We start from the raw sequence: 17,169 nt of genomic DNA, 5'->3' as shown, positions 1-17,169 counted from the left end.
TATACTCTCAGTATCGTCTGATACATTCAATACACCAACTAAATATCAAAATTGTCGATAGTGTTAGAGTAACAATCAGAATCCACAGCTCCATGTTTAAAAGGCTTTTTTAAAATGAAGTTTTACCACCGTTCTTCCACTTAAAAAAGGAAATACGGCTCCTAAAGGAGTTCTGATCTGAATGTCAATCATGTCAAAATGTTTCTTACTCAATTTCAAATATTCTACTCTTCTGGGTTCCCACGTAAATTGGTATTGATCCCAACTTGGGGGGTAACTTGCGTTGATGGGGACCACTCTCAGCAATTTTAATTGATTAGATCCTACGATCTGGGGTTCTACGATGTCGCAGTAAATGAATAATTGTTTCAGGTTTACTGATAAGTCAAGGCTGTAACGAGGATGATAAGCCACGTTGATCCATTTGGTATGACCAGCCCCTAACTCTGCATCTTTCTTTCCATCAGCATGATTGTACATTGTAGCTAAAGCAATAAATTTGCCAACGTCATGGTTACTTTCAAGAAAAAGAGCAGCATTATCAAATCCAAATTTATAAGCTAAGGAGATAGGAAAACGAATGCCAAAAAGGCATTCTTCACGTAATTTCCTTCCATTGATATGATACTCTAATCGGTCAAAAGTCTTGTCGTGAAACAACTGCAGGTTATTGTTAGATAGTATTCTCTCTTCTATTTTTTCTGTTTGTTTAGCTAATGCTTTTCTTGCCTCGTCTGCACTTAAATTTAATAGCTGATCTTTTGTCAATCTTTGTTGTGGAACACCGCCACCACACTGTATCCACAGTCTTCTAAACGTTCGTTGCAGACCCAGATTGATTTCATTAATCAGTTCGTCAACATTAGCATACTCTCCACTTTTAAAAAAAATTCTATGAATGGTCATTTTCGTATCCTCGGGTGGGATTTTTTTATTATTATCGCTTTTCTTAAAATTATTATTATAAAAAGAGTCCTTCCAGTCGGTCATAGGTTAAGATATTTTTCAGATTAACAGCCGTTAATTGTTCCTCTCTAAATCGCTCAGTTTTGCCTTGGTCTGGATTATCTATCATGTTTTCATATTTGTTTTCAAAGAGTACATCTATATAGGCCTCGCTTTCTGAAATGTTTTCAATACTACTGGGATATTGAACTTCAGTGAGACCCACTTCCCATTCACCATCCGTTAAATCTACGGTTTGAGGTAATAACGTTTTAAATTGGGCCAGAGTATTTTCTGGAAATGTTTTATGGGACCCATCACTGGGTAAAGTCATGAAAAAACCTTCTCCTGCATCCATGATCAATTCAAAATGAATAAAAAATAAAATTACAAGTTTATTTATATATGAACAAATTTTAATTCAAACATACAACACAAATTCAGAAAAAAAGTTTTTTTTAAACATGAGAAAGTTTTTTAACATTCACTTCGTATCCATGTCTTCATTTTTCTCTTCCATGACCCTCTCCATTTTCTGGGCGGCTTTTTCATCAATCTCGGGAAAATTCTTTTCTTCTTCTTCTTCTTTTTGGACTGCGGGTTCAAAGGGAGGAAGATTTTCAAGGGAAAAAGGTTTTCTCATATACAGGTACTCGACAGGGTCACAACAATCCACATAAGAGTATCCAGCTCTTCTAAATTTTTTCAATTCCATTAAAGTTTTCCCCAGTCGGTTTCCCCATTTCGATTCGTACATGGTCCACATTGGGTCCTGACGGTAAAAGGCTGCTTTTATTTTGTACTTGTACTGGTTATACTGGGTTTTTCCAAAGACCAGAAAGTGTTTAGGCAATACGACTCTCTTGTACAAATAAGCCTGATCATGCTCTTCCATTAAATCACGCCCCTTTAAAAAATCTTTGTAACAGGCCCTCTTGGAAGGTAGCCATTCTCCCTTGTGAGAAAGCTTCTTGTCTGTTCTTCCGTGGTAGGCACATTCAATTTTCCAACGATATTGATATCTTCGACTCATTTTGGTCAGTATGCCGATAACAGCTCAGAGTGTTCTTTATATGGAGGTTTTTTCAAGGTTAAATGACGTCAATAAGGGACCCCCAGGTGTCAGGTGTTGTTGTTGTTGTTATTGTTATGGTAGCTCCTGTTTAGACTTGGGAGGGCTGGGACTGGGCATAATGTACCCCATGACCGAGCTAAGAATAACCATCCAGAAATCTCGATTCGTATCGTGTAAGGCTAACATTGCAATAGAGGCAATAATTAAAGTAATACAAATCAATAATTGAGCAAAAAAGATAATTTCAGCTCTAGGTATTTTTCCACAGCATAGTTTCCAATGTTCTATTTTGGAAGAATGAGATCCGATTGGGGTATCCATGAATCAAAACTGGAAGGATATCCCTTCCAACTCACTTTGACAAGAGAAATGGATTTTTTTCCGACCCGTCCCTTTTTATAGCCTAAAATTTCATCCACTTCATAGACTTCGTCTTTTTTAGTCACTTTCTGTAATTCAGATTCGTAAAAAGTGCCTTCTAATTCTTCTCCGTTAAAATCTTTTACCTTATATCTATAAGGTACAGATTCCTGAATTAAACGAGATACTTTAAATATCTCTCGAGTCCAATTCGGTAAATAACCTTTTTCAAAGGTACGTTTAGCTTTACTGATTCTCACTCGATCTCCGTCTTTAAACTTATGTTTTTTAAGACTTATTTTCTTATCGTACAATGTTTTCCACACTTCTAACACATTGGAGGAATTGACCTCAGCAGGAGCTCTCTTGATACTTCGATGGTAACTGTGATTATAAGCATATACTAAATCGGGTAAAATATCCACATAACGTCGAGTTTTTTGACGAGTGAAATACCGCCACATTCTTCCTTTCAGAGTACGTTGAAATCGTTCTACGATACTGGCTTTAGTTTCTGCATTTCGGGTAGTAAAAAAATGAATGGATTTAAAAGCACTTATAAATTCCTTGTTGGTAAATTCCCGTCCTTGATCTGATTGAATGCGAAGAGGTTGTCTGCCGTCTTGTTTAATAATTTCCTTTAATCCCCGAATCATTTCTTTTCCCGATTTCTGTTTTATGGGTACTACCCAGGCATATTTAGATAACACATCAATAGCACACAATAAAAAAGTATAACCGTCATTGTCTTTTTTTAATTGAGAGACATCCGCTAAATCTAATTGCCATTGTTCGTCGATACCGGTCACTCTCGTTTGTCCTCTTATGAATTTTCTTTTTATGGGTTTATGCAGAGTATAAGCTTCTTGTTCTTTGAGCCATTTTCTAATTTCAGATAAAGAAATAGAATAGCCTTTGGCCCGTAATTGGCGATATAATGACTGTACTCCGCCATACCCTGTTTTAGGATCATAATAAATATTTTCTAACACAGAGTCTATATTCTTTTCTTTTTTCTCTTCTTTTTTTATTTTCTTAAGACGTCCCATCTAAGAGCTTTTCTTTGTCTTCCTATACCAGAGGGTTCAGAGGGAGAAAAAACGTAGTCTAAGATGTCACCTTTTTTCTTTCTTTTAGGAGTCATTAAAGTACTACTAGGGGTAATACTAGAGGCATCGTGAAATCCAGTATCATCATCCTCATCATCATATTCTTTTAGGGGAGCAAGGGCTCTAGGTGTTATAGGGGTACTGATTTTTCCCGGTCTTTCCATAGCTTTTATAACGTTAGGATTTACCACATATTCTCTAGGGACTTTGGTTTCTTTCAAAGCTTGAGCAAATTCATTAGAACCTGGCAGTGGAGGTAACCTAGCACTAGATTTAGTTTTCATTGTATTGGTAACTAAATCTACGATATTAGAACCAGGGATGGGTTCTCCTCGATAACTAATTTCTCCATCGTCGTTCCATTGTATGACATTAGATTTTTTAAGGTGATCTAAAAGAAGCCCTGCTTTTCTTTGCATTTTACTAGAAACACTTCTGATTACTTGCGAATCCATTTCCCTGGTTTTAGGAACAGCAACAGCAGGAGTAGCATCATCGGGGGCAGCAGCACCATCAGCAGCAGGGGCACCATCAGCAGCAGTAGGGGAAGGGGTAGCAGCAGCGGCAGCAGCGACAGCAGCAAGAGGATTTTGTTGAATACGAGCTTGAGCTAAATAATTTCGATACCGGTATAATTGTTGCCCATACAGAGCTGCTTTTTCTTCAGGGGTCAAATCTGTTCTCGATTCAATCTGATCTAATTGTTGTCCTAACCCAATAGCAGCAGCAAATTCGGGAGGTTTAGGTAATTTACCTTTTAATTCCAATAACATACTCTCGGGAATTAATACCATTTTACGACTCATTTTGGTACAAATTCTAGAATTTTCCTTAAAACTAAATTAAGAAGAGACCCTCCTTTTTGTTTCACCAACAATTGTCTTCTTTTTTTATTACTCTGAGGTTTGACTAGTTTTCTCAAGATGTGCTTCTTAGTAGAGAGTTCTTGCTTCTGAGAAGGGGACAAAGGAATGTTACCTTTTAATAGGTTATAAACAACCTCACAAATTTTATGAATGCAATCACCACTGCAATTTTTTAACACTTCATTTCTTAATTTCTCTGAGGTTTCAGGAGACACTAAGACTTGAAACATAGGCATGTGAGGTCTCAACCGGCATTCACAAGAATTATTTTTAACTGCTTTTTTAACTGCTTTCTTGGTCTTCTTCTTCTTATTATCTGCAGCCATGATGAAAAACTGATAAAAATCTCTTTTTTAAACGTCTTTTATAGGGAATTTTTTTTTATCTATTCAAAAAGGTACTGATAGAAGGAAGATGAGCAGTAGCCATATGACGATCGTAATTTTCTTTCAATCGGAATCCAACACCATCGTGAGGGCAAAAATATTTTAAACCTTTCAATCCTTTATTCACCGGATCAGGATCATAAACTTTCTCCCATGGTTTTTTTAACCCCGCAAAAGGATCTTTGGCTTTCTTCTTTAATTTCAGAGAGGGTCTACGCTTAGGGGTAGAGGCAACAGGCACTTCAGGAGATACAGGTCCCGTTAAAGGGGAGAAAGGAAGAATGTGATCAAATACTGAGGGTGACGGAGAAGATCTTACGGGGGTAGACGTCAATATATTGTCACTGGTTCTAGCAGCTCCTATGGGTCCTGTCATAGCCCTATCCATTATCTGAACGGCTTTATCGTCCATGTAGGGGAGAGTAGCATCTAAATTTTCATCTTGATAAGATACATTAGGGGTTACAAGACTTGCAGGGCTTCCAGGGGTGGGGTTCTGATAAGGCAATCTAACCATCAATTGCATCTTACCCCCAGGAGTTCTAGTTATCTTATCCATGTTAGGGGGTTGAGGTGGGGCTTGATCTGTTTGACCTTGTCGATGTAAATCTACTTGCTCCTGAATCCAATCAGGTAAGTCTTTTCTCAGAGGAGGAGTTTTTACAAAATCTTTTATATTTAATTTCTGAGTTATTTTCTTCTTTGATTTACTCTTTGCTTTACTCTTTCTAGGTTTAGCAATTCTCTCTTTACTCAGATTCCATTTCAACAAGTGACGAATGATCACCCCACCTAAAAATCCAGCACCTCCTCGTTTCAAAATCGCTTTTAATCTATTATCATCATTGACATGTTTATTAGCAATGACGCTCAAATCTTCTCGATGTTTATCGATAAAACGTTGAGTTTGCTTATCGATAGGAATAGTCCCTTTCAGTAAATTCTTAGCCCCAATCAAAAACCATTTCAATAAAGTCTTACGACTTAACTCGATGATCTCTTGTCTCTTTTCTGGATCTTTTTCTCCCTGCAAAAGTTTCAGGAGTCTCAAAATTTTCTTTTGTCCTGCCATGGTGTTCCAAGTCAAAATGATATAAATCGTACGTCACCTTTTATTTATATTTCTCTTGGCATGTACACCACTAAATTCTCAAACATTTGACTTCTCAATCTCAATTCATCGGGAGTCTGTGAACTCAAATCTACTAACAGATACCCGTGAGGGATGCGAGTAGCATCTAAATAAGCCGACATTAAATTAGGCATATCTATTTGTCGACTCAAAACCGTGATTTGAGATTTGTCTCTGGGATTTTTAAACAACACCATGTAATGAGTATTCAAACTAATCGTCCGGTGTTGAACGGCTCGATCAAATACATTTTGAGTAATGTAAATCACACTGGTGTTACGGTGATGAGCTTTGCGAGTAAACCAATCGACAATAGATTCGATGGCTTTCCCTCCCATCATATCATCAAAAATTAAAAGGTGGCGTAGGCTAAAATCACTCACTAATTCCTCGTCGTTTTCTGGTATATCGCGAATAAACTTAACTTGATCTTTTAAACTTTCATAGGCCGGTTGCCATTCTCGATAACACCAAACTATTCTGTCTGGGGGAGGGGAGATCCAATGTTTATTTAATATTAAGTTTTTTACAAATTCTGTTTTCCCCGATTTTGAAGGACCCGCTACCACCATAGTAAATTCGTGTTTCAATTGAAAAGGAGAGAGTGAATCGTAAGAATACATGATTGGGTATGAGGGAAATGTGACTGGTGTTTCATATTTTATTTCATATTTTGTTTCTATTGTACTGTACTAGATAGCATCTTTTCGAAAAATATGGGTGGCCCTGAAAAGGGCCGTTTGGGGCTAGATGGAATTAGCCTGCCTGTCGTGGACTACTGGATGGTGCTGCTGCTGGGCTCTCAAAACTCTCCCCTGTATCTGCACATGGGGCAAGGGTTAATGGATTGGTAGACCCCTACCACGCATATACAACACACCCGCATCGTCCCACAGTTCTGGCAGCGAATCTGGAGATGCTCCCGCTCCCCGTAGCAGATGACACATTCTCCAGTCAGTTCTTTCTCAGCCTTGACCGCCCAGCTCGGAATGATGGTAAGGTGGCTGCGGTCATCGATGGGGTGGCGCCCGTGCTGGTACAACTCCAGAAATATATCTGGAGACGGGGTCCTCGATACCGGAACGGCAGGAAGAGGCGGAGACGGGGTCCTGGGAGGCTCAGGCGGAGACGGGGTCCTGGGAGGCTCAGGTGGAGTCTGGGTCCTGGGAGGCTGCACCGAAGGTCCCGGGAAAGTCTGCACCATCGGTGGATCAATGTTCGGGATAAAATCCCGGAACAGATTCCTGGCCCGAACAAAGGCGGACTGCTGGGAAGGAGTGAGTCCACGGGGCCTCGTATCCGCCAAAGGGTTGCTGGGACGGGGTCTTCCTCGGCCAACAGGATACGGCCCTCCTCTTCCACGTCCGATAGCTCGGGGGGGCGATGGCGCTCTCCTCCTCACAGGGGTCCTAGGCTGCGGAGCGGGCTGGAGGGGCGGATTCGCCGGGGAAAAGGGCCCCGCTGGTCTTACTGGCTGATTGTCAGGACAGGACACTGGCAAAGCAAACTGGTGATCTTGGCGGGCCACAAAGTAAGACCGGTCGCAGTGGAGCCGGTTCGGAGAAAATGGCGGCGGAGATGGCGTCGTCCTCTTTGTTGGTGTATCCGTCGGAGAATAGGGCTCCGACGGATCTGGACTGGCTGGCGACTCAATCACGGCTGCCTGTCTCGCCGCTGGCTGGCTCACCGGAACAGGAATAATGGCGGGCCCTGCTGCTCCAAAGTTGGGTGGCGGCGGTCTGGCTGGGGGCACAATAGCTGCCGGTCTAGTAGTATCCGGCATCCTCCGCTGGACGTTCTCAGGCAGCTCACTCACCATGATGGGGTTAGGTCGAAAAAACTCTCCATCCGCGGGGTCCTGGGGATTCGCCTCATCCTCGAAAAGGTGTAGCGGCCTAAAACACACCCGTTCGTACTGCTGCCGGACCGGGTTCCACTGGTAATCCCAGAGTTCTATCACCTGCCTGGTGAATAACCGCGGGTAGCTATGGCTCACATGTACTGTTGTGGTAGATTCCATCTTTAAGCGTGATTGCTGCAAATACTAGGTAACTAGTGAAGTGCGGGGATAGAAAACGCCGCTATTTACGATAAGAAGGCGGAGCTTAACAAAAGGGGCGGAGTTTCAACCCAACTAAATGACAGTTGTCTAGGAAATCAGAGTTCACAATAGTTCAAGTACCTTGAAATCGACAGTTTCAGCACGTGCTGTGGCTATGACGTCATATCATTGGTTTTAACTCTTTTGTACTCAAGATACACCATAGAAAAAAATTTTTTTTGGTAAATCAATTTTTATTAACATAATAACTCAAATAAAAAAACACATTTTAACTCAGAACACAAAACATATTAAATCAACTTATACAATTTTTTTAATCAAATGTCCAGGCACACTAAAAAGTTCGTAACCGTTGTAAGGAGTACGCCAAAACCAGGTATACAATTCATAGCGTTTTCTTAAAAGCGGATCAAGGAGATGGCTCATCTCTTCAATACGCCGTTCAAATCGAATCCGGTCTGCTGCAGCGGTCATCCATTCGCTCGTCCGATCCTCGTTAGGAACTTCGTAAATTTTCAATTCAGGATCAAATCTTACTTTTTTTATTGGGTTTCTTGGGTTTCTTGTTTTAACACATCCACGTCCGGGACAATGGCTTCTTCGTCCATGGGCTGAGCGTCCTCGCTGTCGTCCTCTACAATCAAACATTGAGGCATGTCCAGATTTCTCTTTAGTTTCATGTAGGCAAACTCTAAAGCCGCAATTTTCATTTGATCGATCTGCCGAATTATGTGAGAACATTCTCGTCCTTTTCGGGTAAACATTCTCTTCATACAATTCCATTCCTGATATTCTTTTAGAGTCACCCCGGTTAATTTCTGCAGCAACCCTGGTTTGGCTCCCTCCGCAAACCAATAAATCGTCGGCAATCTTCCGGGATTCGGGTTTTCCGCAATCATTATCAGTACTTTCTGAAGCCATCTCAGGTTGTCGATTTGTTTGCTCATCTCCACGATCTGTTTCAATCTCTGTCGTTTCTCCCCGGTCGCCAACGCGTTCCATTTCGTCACCAACAAATACCCTTCAAAGGAAAATGAAGCAATATCCATATTTGCTCTAGTATCATACTCTTTTTGAAATGATAAAAAACCCTCTATTATATACCCTCAGACAAACATGTTTACAAACTTTTTTCTCAAGGTCACTACACACCTGCAGGTGTTTACGTCAAACTCACTTGTTTTTTTAGGTCAAACAGCTGCAGAGATTTTAACAATAACAACTTCAATCACGTAAACAACGAGGGTATATAAGACAGGCCTTTTTATTAAATAAAATCATTCTATAAAAATCATGAACTATGATCCATCTCTCTTGACCCAGTCGCAGGATCCCGTAGCCTTAGAAATGGCTGCATATGATCAAGAGGATCCCTCATACATGAGCAAGGAAGACTTCGGAATTATAACTACCACTCAAGAAGGAATTCTGAATACCATGCAAGTCATGAGCAATGAAATTGCTAATCATACCGACGTCATCTTGAAAAAACTTCAAAAAGGAATTCTGCATATCCTCGAAGTCATGACCAGTGAAATTAGTACTCATACCGATCTCATCTTGAAAAAAATTCAAGAAATACAGCAAAAAAAAGGAGGAATGACTACCGTTTATAAATGCTATACCTGCGGAGAGGAAGGACACTTTTCACCCAAATGCCCTCACAAAGAAGAATACCAAAAGAAAAAAAAAACTAACAGCGCCGAAGAAATCAAACCAAAATTTACCTGCTTCACTTGCGGAGAACAAGGACATTATTCTACCAACTGTCCTGAAAAAGAAAACGTAAAACCAGCACCAACTAAATCCAACGAATGCTTCAATTGCGGGGAAGAAGGACACTGGGCTAATAAATGCCCACACGAAAAACAGAAAAAGAAAACAACAGCACAAAAAAGAAGCGCTTGCTATACTTGCGGAGAAACAGGCCATTGGACCAAGGACTGCCCAAAAATCGAAGAAGTCATTCAAACTTCCGATATTGAAGATAATGAACCACCCAAGAAAATCAAAAAAGAGAGAAAAAAACCAACCAAAAAACCTAAAAAAGAAGACTGGGACGAGGAAATGAAAATCGAACAAAAAATACCGGGACGAATGAAGAGAATCAACAATCAAAACATGTTCATTGAGGAACCCGACCTCGATTAAAAACCGAAATCCGTGAAAGAAAAGGATTATTTCTTCAATGTAAATACGTTTAATAACTTTAACTTTAACCGTTTATCATTATTAGGGTCTTCCGTTTCCAACGGAAGACCCTTTTGTTTTTCTACGGTTTCTTTTTAGGGTCTTCCGTTTCCAACGGAAGACCCTCTTGTTATTCTTCGGTTTCTTTTTATTATTAGGGTCTTCCGTTTCCAACGGAAGACCCTCTTGTTATTCTATTGTTTCTTTTTATTAGGGTCTTCCGTTTTCAACGGAAGACCCTCTTGTTATTCTTCGGTTTCTTTTTATTATTATTATTATTATTCTTTTTCTTTTCTTCTGACTCCTTTTTTGCTTCATAACTCAAAAAGTGTTTAACCGATTTTGATGAAATTTTCAGAGATTTTTGTAAGTTGCCGTCCCTCAAAAATATTAAAGTTTTAAAGAGAACGTCATTCCCGTTTTGACGTGACGTCATTTTTAAAAATTTCAAAAAGTCATTTTGTCCCGGACTTTTCTCAAAAACGCTTTAAGATAGAGGCTTGAAATTTTGAATGGTTATGATTTGATCGATTTACCTCTGTAATAAGGCTGGAAATGAAAATCTATCACTTCCGGTCGAAACCGGAAGTAAAACAAAATTTTCGAAAAAATGAATTTTCTGATTTAATCAAAAATGTATATGTATTTTGTAGAGCTTATTAAGCTGAATCTAACACTGAAAGCCGTTTTAAAATCGGACGATGCATTGCAGAGTTATCGGGGTTTAAAAATTGATTTTTCCGGAAATTTTGATTCTGCGTCTTTGGTTTAAAAAATAGCGTAATGTTCAAAGTAATATTAACTCGTACCAAAAATAATTGTTAAGTCGTACTTGGACACATTCGGATTTTTTTGTTAAGTCGTTCTTGAAATCAGAAAGGTTTTTGTTAAGTCGTACTTAAAATCATTCGGATTTTGTTAAGTCGTACCAGGAATAATTCGATTTTTCATCTTTTTATTTTAGTTACTCTTGTTATTGGTTTAAGAGCTCTGCTTCTTACAGGAACTTCCAGCTTTACTTCCGACATTAACGGAAGACCCACTCGTTGCTTTGCAACGAGCTTTGCTCTAGTTATTATTATTATTCTTTTTCTTTTCTTCTGACTCCTTTTTTGCCTCATAACTCAAAAGGTTTTAAACCGATTTTGATGAAATTTTCAGAGATTTTTGCAAGTTGGCGTCCCTCAAAAATGTAAAAGTTTTAAAGAGAACGTCACCTCCGTTTTGACGTGATGTCATTTTTAAAAATTTCAAAAAGTCATTTTGTCCCGGACTTTTCTCAAAAACGCTTTAAGATAGAGGCTTGAAATTATGAATGGTTATGATTTGATCGATTTACCTCTGTAATAAGGCTGGAAATGAAAATCTATCACTTCCGGTCGAAACCGGAAGTAAAACAAATTTTTCGAAAAAATGAATTTTCTGATTTAATCAAAAATGTATATGTGTTTTGTAGAGCTTATTAAGCTGAATCTAACACTGAAAGCCGTTTTAAAATCGGACGATGCATTACAGAGATATCGGGGTTCAAAAATTGATTTTTTCGGAAATTTTTATTCCGCGTCCTTGGTTTAAAAAATAGCGTAATGTTCAAAGTAATATTAACTCGTACCAAAAATAATTGTTAAGTCGTACTTGGACACATTCGAATTTTTTTTTGTTAAGTCGTTCTTGAAATCAGAAAGGTTTTTGTTAAGTCGTACTTAAAATCATTCGGATTTTGTTAAGTCGTACCAGGAATAATTCGATTTTTTTCATCTTTTTATTTTAGTTACTCTTGTTATTGGTTTAAGAGATGTGCATCTTACAGGAACTTCCAGCTTTACTTCCGACATTAACGGAAGACCCACTCGTTGCTTTGCAACGAGCTTTGCTCTAGTTATTATACTTTTTCTTTTTTTTTCTGACTCTTTCTCGGCTTTATAACTCAAAAAGTTTACAACCGATTTTGATGAAATTTTCAGAGGTTGTGTGCAACTATTATACCTCAAAGTTTGTGAAGTTTTTTTGAAAACGTCACTTCCGTTTCTACGTTACGTCATTTTTAAAATTTTCAAAAAGTCATTTTGTCCGCGGCGTTTCTCAAAAACGCTTTAAGATAGAGGCTTGAAATTTTCAATGATTATGATTTAATCGATTTTCCTCTGTAATAAGGCTGGAAATGAAAATCTGTCACTTCCGGTCGAAACCGGAAGGGAATCAAATTTTTCGAAAAAATGAATTTTCTGATCCAATCAAAAATGAATATGTGTTTTATAAAGCTTATTTAGCTGAATCTAACACTGAAAGCCGTTTTAAAATCGGACGATGCATTACAGAGATATACGAGTTCAAAAAATGATTTTTCCGGAAATTTTGATTCCGTGTTTTTGGTTAAGAAAGTAGTATCAAGTTCTTGGTTAAATCAACTTGTACCTAAAAATTAATTGTTAAGTCGTACTGTAACACATTCGGATTTTTTTTTGTTAAGTCGTTCTTGAAATCGGAAAGGTTTTTGTTAAGTCGTACGTAAAATCATTCGGATTTTGTTAAGTCGTACCAGGAATAATTCGATTTTTTTTTATTTTTTATTTTAGTTACTCTTGTTATGAGTTTAAGAGCTCTGCTTCTCACAGGAACTTCCAGCTTTACTTCCACCATTAACGGAAGACCCACTCGTTGCTTTGCAACGAGCTTTGCTCTAGTTTTTAGGGTCTTCCGTTTTCAACGGAAGACCCTCTTGTTATTCTTTTGTTTCTTTTTCATTAGGGTCTTCCGTTTTCAACGGAAGACCCTCTTGTTATTCTTCGGTTTCTTTTTATTATTATTATACTTTTTCTTTTTTTTTCTGACTCCTTCTCCGCTTTATAACTCAAAAAGTTTCCAACCGATTTTAATGAAACTTTTAGAGATAATGTGAAACTATTATCCCTCAAAGATGTTAAAGTTTTCTTGACAACGTCAATTCCGTTTTGACGTAACGTCATTTTTAAAATTTTCAAAAAGTCATTTTGTCCGCGGCGTTTCTCAAAAACGTTTTGAGATAGAGGCTTGAAATTTTCAATGCTTATGATTTGGTCGATTTACCTCTGTAATAAGGCTGGAAATGAAAATCTATCTCTTCTGGTCGAAACTGGAAGTGAAACAAATTTTTTGAAAAAATGAATTTTCAGATCAGATCAAAAATGAATATGTGTTTTATAGAGCTTAATAAGCTGAATCTAACACTGAAAGCCGTTTGAAAATCGGACGATGCATTACAGAGATATCGGGGTTTAAAAATTGGTTTTTCCGGAAATTTTGATTCCGCGTCCTTGGTTTAAAAAATAGCGTAATGTTCAAAGTAATATTAACTCGTCCCAAAAATAATTGTTAAGTCGTACTGTAACACATTCGGTTTTTTTTTAAGTCGTTCTTGAAATCAGAAAGGTTTTTGTTAAGTCGTACTTAAACTCATTCGGGTTTTGTTAAGTCGTACCAGGAATATTCGATTTTTTTCATCTTTTTATTTTAGTTACTCTTGTTATTGGTTTAAGAGCTCTGCCTCTTACAGGAACTTCCAGATTTACTTCGGACATTAAAGGAAGACCCACTCGTTGCTTTGCAACGAGCTTTGCTCTAGTTATTATTATTTTTCTTTTTCTTTATTTTTCTGACTTTTTCAAAGCTTAATATCTCAAAAAGTTTTCAACAGATTTACATGAAACTTTCAGGGATTATGAAGCATACTTGTGCCTCAAAGTTTTAAAATTTTCAACTACAACGTCACCTCCGTTTTTACGTTACGTCAATTTTTAAATTTTAAAAAAGTAATTTTGTCCAGGGCGTTTTTCAAAAACGGTTCAAGATAAAGACTTGGAATTTTCTGTGTTGAAGCAATGATCGTTTTTATTTGGACATAAGACTGGAAATTAGTTTCCGTCACTTCCGGTCTAAACCGGAAGTGTTTTAACATTTTCGATTTTTCGAATTTTTCGTTTTAATTTAAAATGTTTACGAGGTTTGTAGAGTTTGTTATGCTGAACACGAATCTGAAATCCGTTTGAAAATCGGACGATGCATTACAGAGATATCGGGGGTTAAAAATTGATTTTTCCGGAAATTTTGATTCCGCGTCCTTGGTTTAAAAAATAGCGTAATGTTCAAAGTAAAATTAACTCGTACCAAAATAATCGCTAAGTCGTACTTGAACACATTCGGATTTTTTTGTTAAGTCGTTCTTGAAATCAGAAAGGTTTTTGTTAAGTCGTACGTAAAATCATTCGTATTTTGTTAAGTCGTACCAGGAATAATTCGATTTTTTTCATCTTTTTATTTTAGTTACTCTTGTTATTGGTTTAAGGGCTCTGCTTCATACAGGAACTTCCAGCTTTACTTCCGACATTAACGGGAGACCCACTCGTTGCTTTGCAACGAGCTTTGCTCTAGTTCTTATTCTTATTATTATTATTCTTTTTATTTTTTTTCCAACTCAAATATTTCAAAAACGCTTGCATCGATTGCTTTGAAATTTACAGATTTAATGTGTATCTAAAAGATCTCTATGATATGAAAAAATTATTTGATGACGTCATCAAATTCGTCAGATATTGACGTTTTTCACGTTTTAAAAAGTGATTTTGTCCGGAGCTTTTCTCCTTTTTGATTTAAGATAAAGCTTAGAGATTTACAGTGAAGGTAGAACTACCGTTTTACTAATGACATAAGGCTGGAAACTTTATTCGGACACTTCCGGTCGAAACCGGAAGCAAAATCATTTTTTTTTAATTTTCATGTTTTTCAATTTTAAACATTTAAAGTATGTATCTTACAGTAATTTTCATGCTGAGTTCAAAACTGAAATCCGTTTTTGAATCGGACTATGCATTACAGAGATATCGGGGTTTAAAAAATGATTTTTCCGGAAATTTTGATTCCGCGTCCTTGGTTTAAAAAATAGCGTAATGTTCAAAGTAAAATTAACTCGTACCAAAAATAATTGCTAAGTCGTACAGTAACACATTCGGAATTTTTTTGTTAAGTCGTTCTTGAAATCGGAAAGGTTTTTGTTATGTCGTACTTAAAATCATTCGTATTTTGTTAAGTCGTACCAGGAATTATCTTTTTATTTTAGTTACTCTTGTTATTTGTTTAAGAGCTCTGCTTCTTACAGGAACTTCCAGCTTTACTTCCGACATTAACGGAAGACCCACTCGTTGCTTTGCAACGAGCTTTGCTCTAGTTTTCTTGTTCTAATTGCATGTTTTCATTCAATAAATTTCGTTTTCACTCTATACTGCCTTTGTTTACCTTTATTCAGACGCCATTTTGGATTTGACCTAAATAATATTCGACGCCATTTTGGATTTGACCTCACTTGACCCCCCTATCTAGGCGCCTTATACTACTATCATATCCTGCCATCATACCCAGTCATTAATTGTATTTTATTAATTCAAATGTATAAAACTAATTTTGACTATCTCTATCAGTTTGGATAAATTTTATCTTAAACAATCAAATCATTATTTCTTATAACAAATCTTAAATATATCATGCACGCTAATGGTGATACTTACTAATGGCATTGATTTCTTTGTAAACGAAATTTTGCTGTCTTTCTACTCCACCAAGTCTCTCTTCAGTAGAAATAATTTTCTCTTCCAAAAACTCTTGATTTTTTTCTAATGCATGATAATCCTTGGCCAATCTCCTTTTTTCCTCTTCAATTTTATTCATTCTATTTTCAAGCTGTACTTTCAAATCATCTACTGGCTGAAATTTTCCTTAGATCAATCAAGAATTACTTGTGTTAATATAAATAAGTTATTTCCTTGCAATTTAAAATAAAAAGGTTGACATAGAACACATGTGTAAATTATACTTTATAGCATGATTTATAGATGGCAAGAGTTATGCAAAACTATAAGAGTACACTCAGGTCCAGTTGTCTTAGCTAATAGTAATCTGCCAAAAAATGGACCTGCTTTAACACATAGTGATAGCCAAGAATGCCATTTCTAGAACATGGCATGGCTATGGAAACCTTATTGTAAAGAAGATATGATGATACAGCTGGTGTATAAGAACCTGTCATTAAAGGACCTTTAAACAGAATGAATCATCTTCCCTTCATAGTTGATAACATTAGGTAATGTGACCTTGACACATAGTTGATTACATTGAGGAATGTGACCTTGACACATGGTTGATTACATTAAGGAATGTGACCTTGACACATGGTTGATTACATTAAAGAATGTGACCTTGACACATGGTTGATTACTTAAATAATGTGACCTTGACCAACATCTTTACTTTGAGATATTATAGATTAAACATACGAAGCATTTATTGACCTTCAATAATTGACTCCATATCAGAATCATATAACATATGAATACTAACCAGAAAATATAATTTAGAATTCCATCTTTATCTTTATTTATTTTTATCCTGTAACTACCCCTTGCATTGACCGAATAAAGGTAACCCAACAAACCAAAGTTACCGGGTATATTCGGTCAACGCCCAAATATAGCCTTGTGCATTCAACCGATGTTCAAATGCATTGTGACGCCATCTTTCTTGCTTTGTTTACGCCATGGCATTATGGTTTCAACTGCAAAAATGCAGCAAAATTTGTCAAATAAACTCGTTTGAGGTGCAAAATGTGATAATATGTTGCAGGATAAACAATGATAACTGTCTCAAATATAAGCAATATTTGGGCTTATGTCAAAAACGTGAAAAGGGCTCGGCTTCACGTTTTCTTACCCTCGCCAAATTATAGCTTATAGTTAGAGACAGAACCCATGTATTTTATATATTTCTTCAAATATCAAATTATATATAAAAAAAGAGGCCTAAGGGCCACATCCCTCACCTGAACAACAATTGCCATAACACTGATCAAAGTGGCAATACAGTATCTAATACAAACAAGAGATGTTTGTGAATCCCCCCCCCCCCTCATTGAAAAAAAACGACACTGCAAATAATTGAAATTTTTCAAAGTCCAAGGGGCATAACTCTGTCAAAAATTGCTCAATCGTACCCAACATTAAACCTGACCTAGATATTCAT

The 17,169-nt window shown here is 37.2% G+C and overlaps 1 protein-coding gene across 1 annotated transcript in view; it reads right to left on the bottom strand.

The window, feature by feature from the left end:
- LOC128193143 (uncharacterized) overlaps positions 1–17,169 on the bottom strand; it is a 78,763-nt gene that overhangs the window by 21,884 nt on the left and 39,710 nt on the right. The window contains exon 3 of the mRNA XM_052866420.1: positions 15,663–15,869. Coding sequence (XP_052722380.1) covers positions 15,663–15,869 — 207 coding nt within the window. The remainder of the gene's footprint in view (positions 1–15,662; positions 15,870–17,169) is intronic.

The sequence above is a fragment of the Crassostrea angulata genome, chromosome 7, assembly GCF_025612915.1.
Source record: "Crassostrea angulata isolate pt1a10 chromosome 7, ASM2561291v2, whole genome shotgun sequence".
NCBI classification, from domain to species: Eukaryota; Metazoa; Mollusca; class Bivalvia; order Ostreida; family Ostreidae; genus Magallana; species Magallana angulata.
The sequence above is the reverse complement of the archived record's forward strand: the minus strand, read 5'-3'. Positions and strand labels throughout refer to the sequence as shown.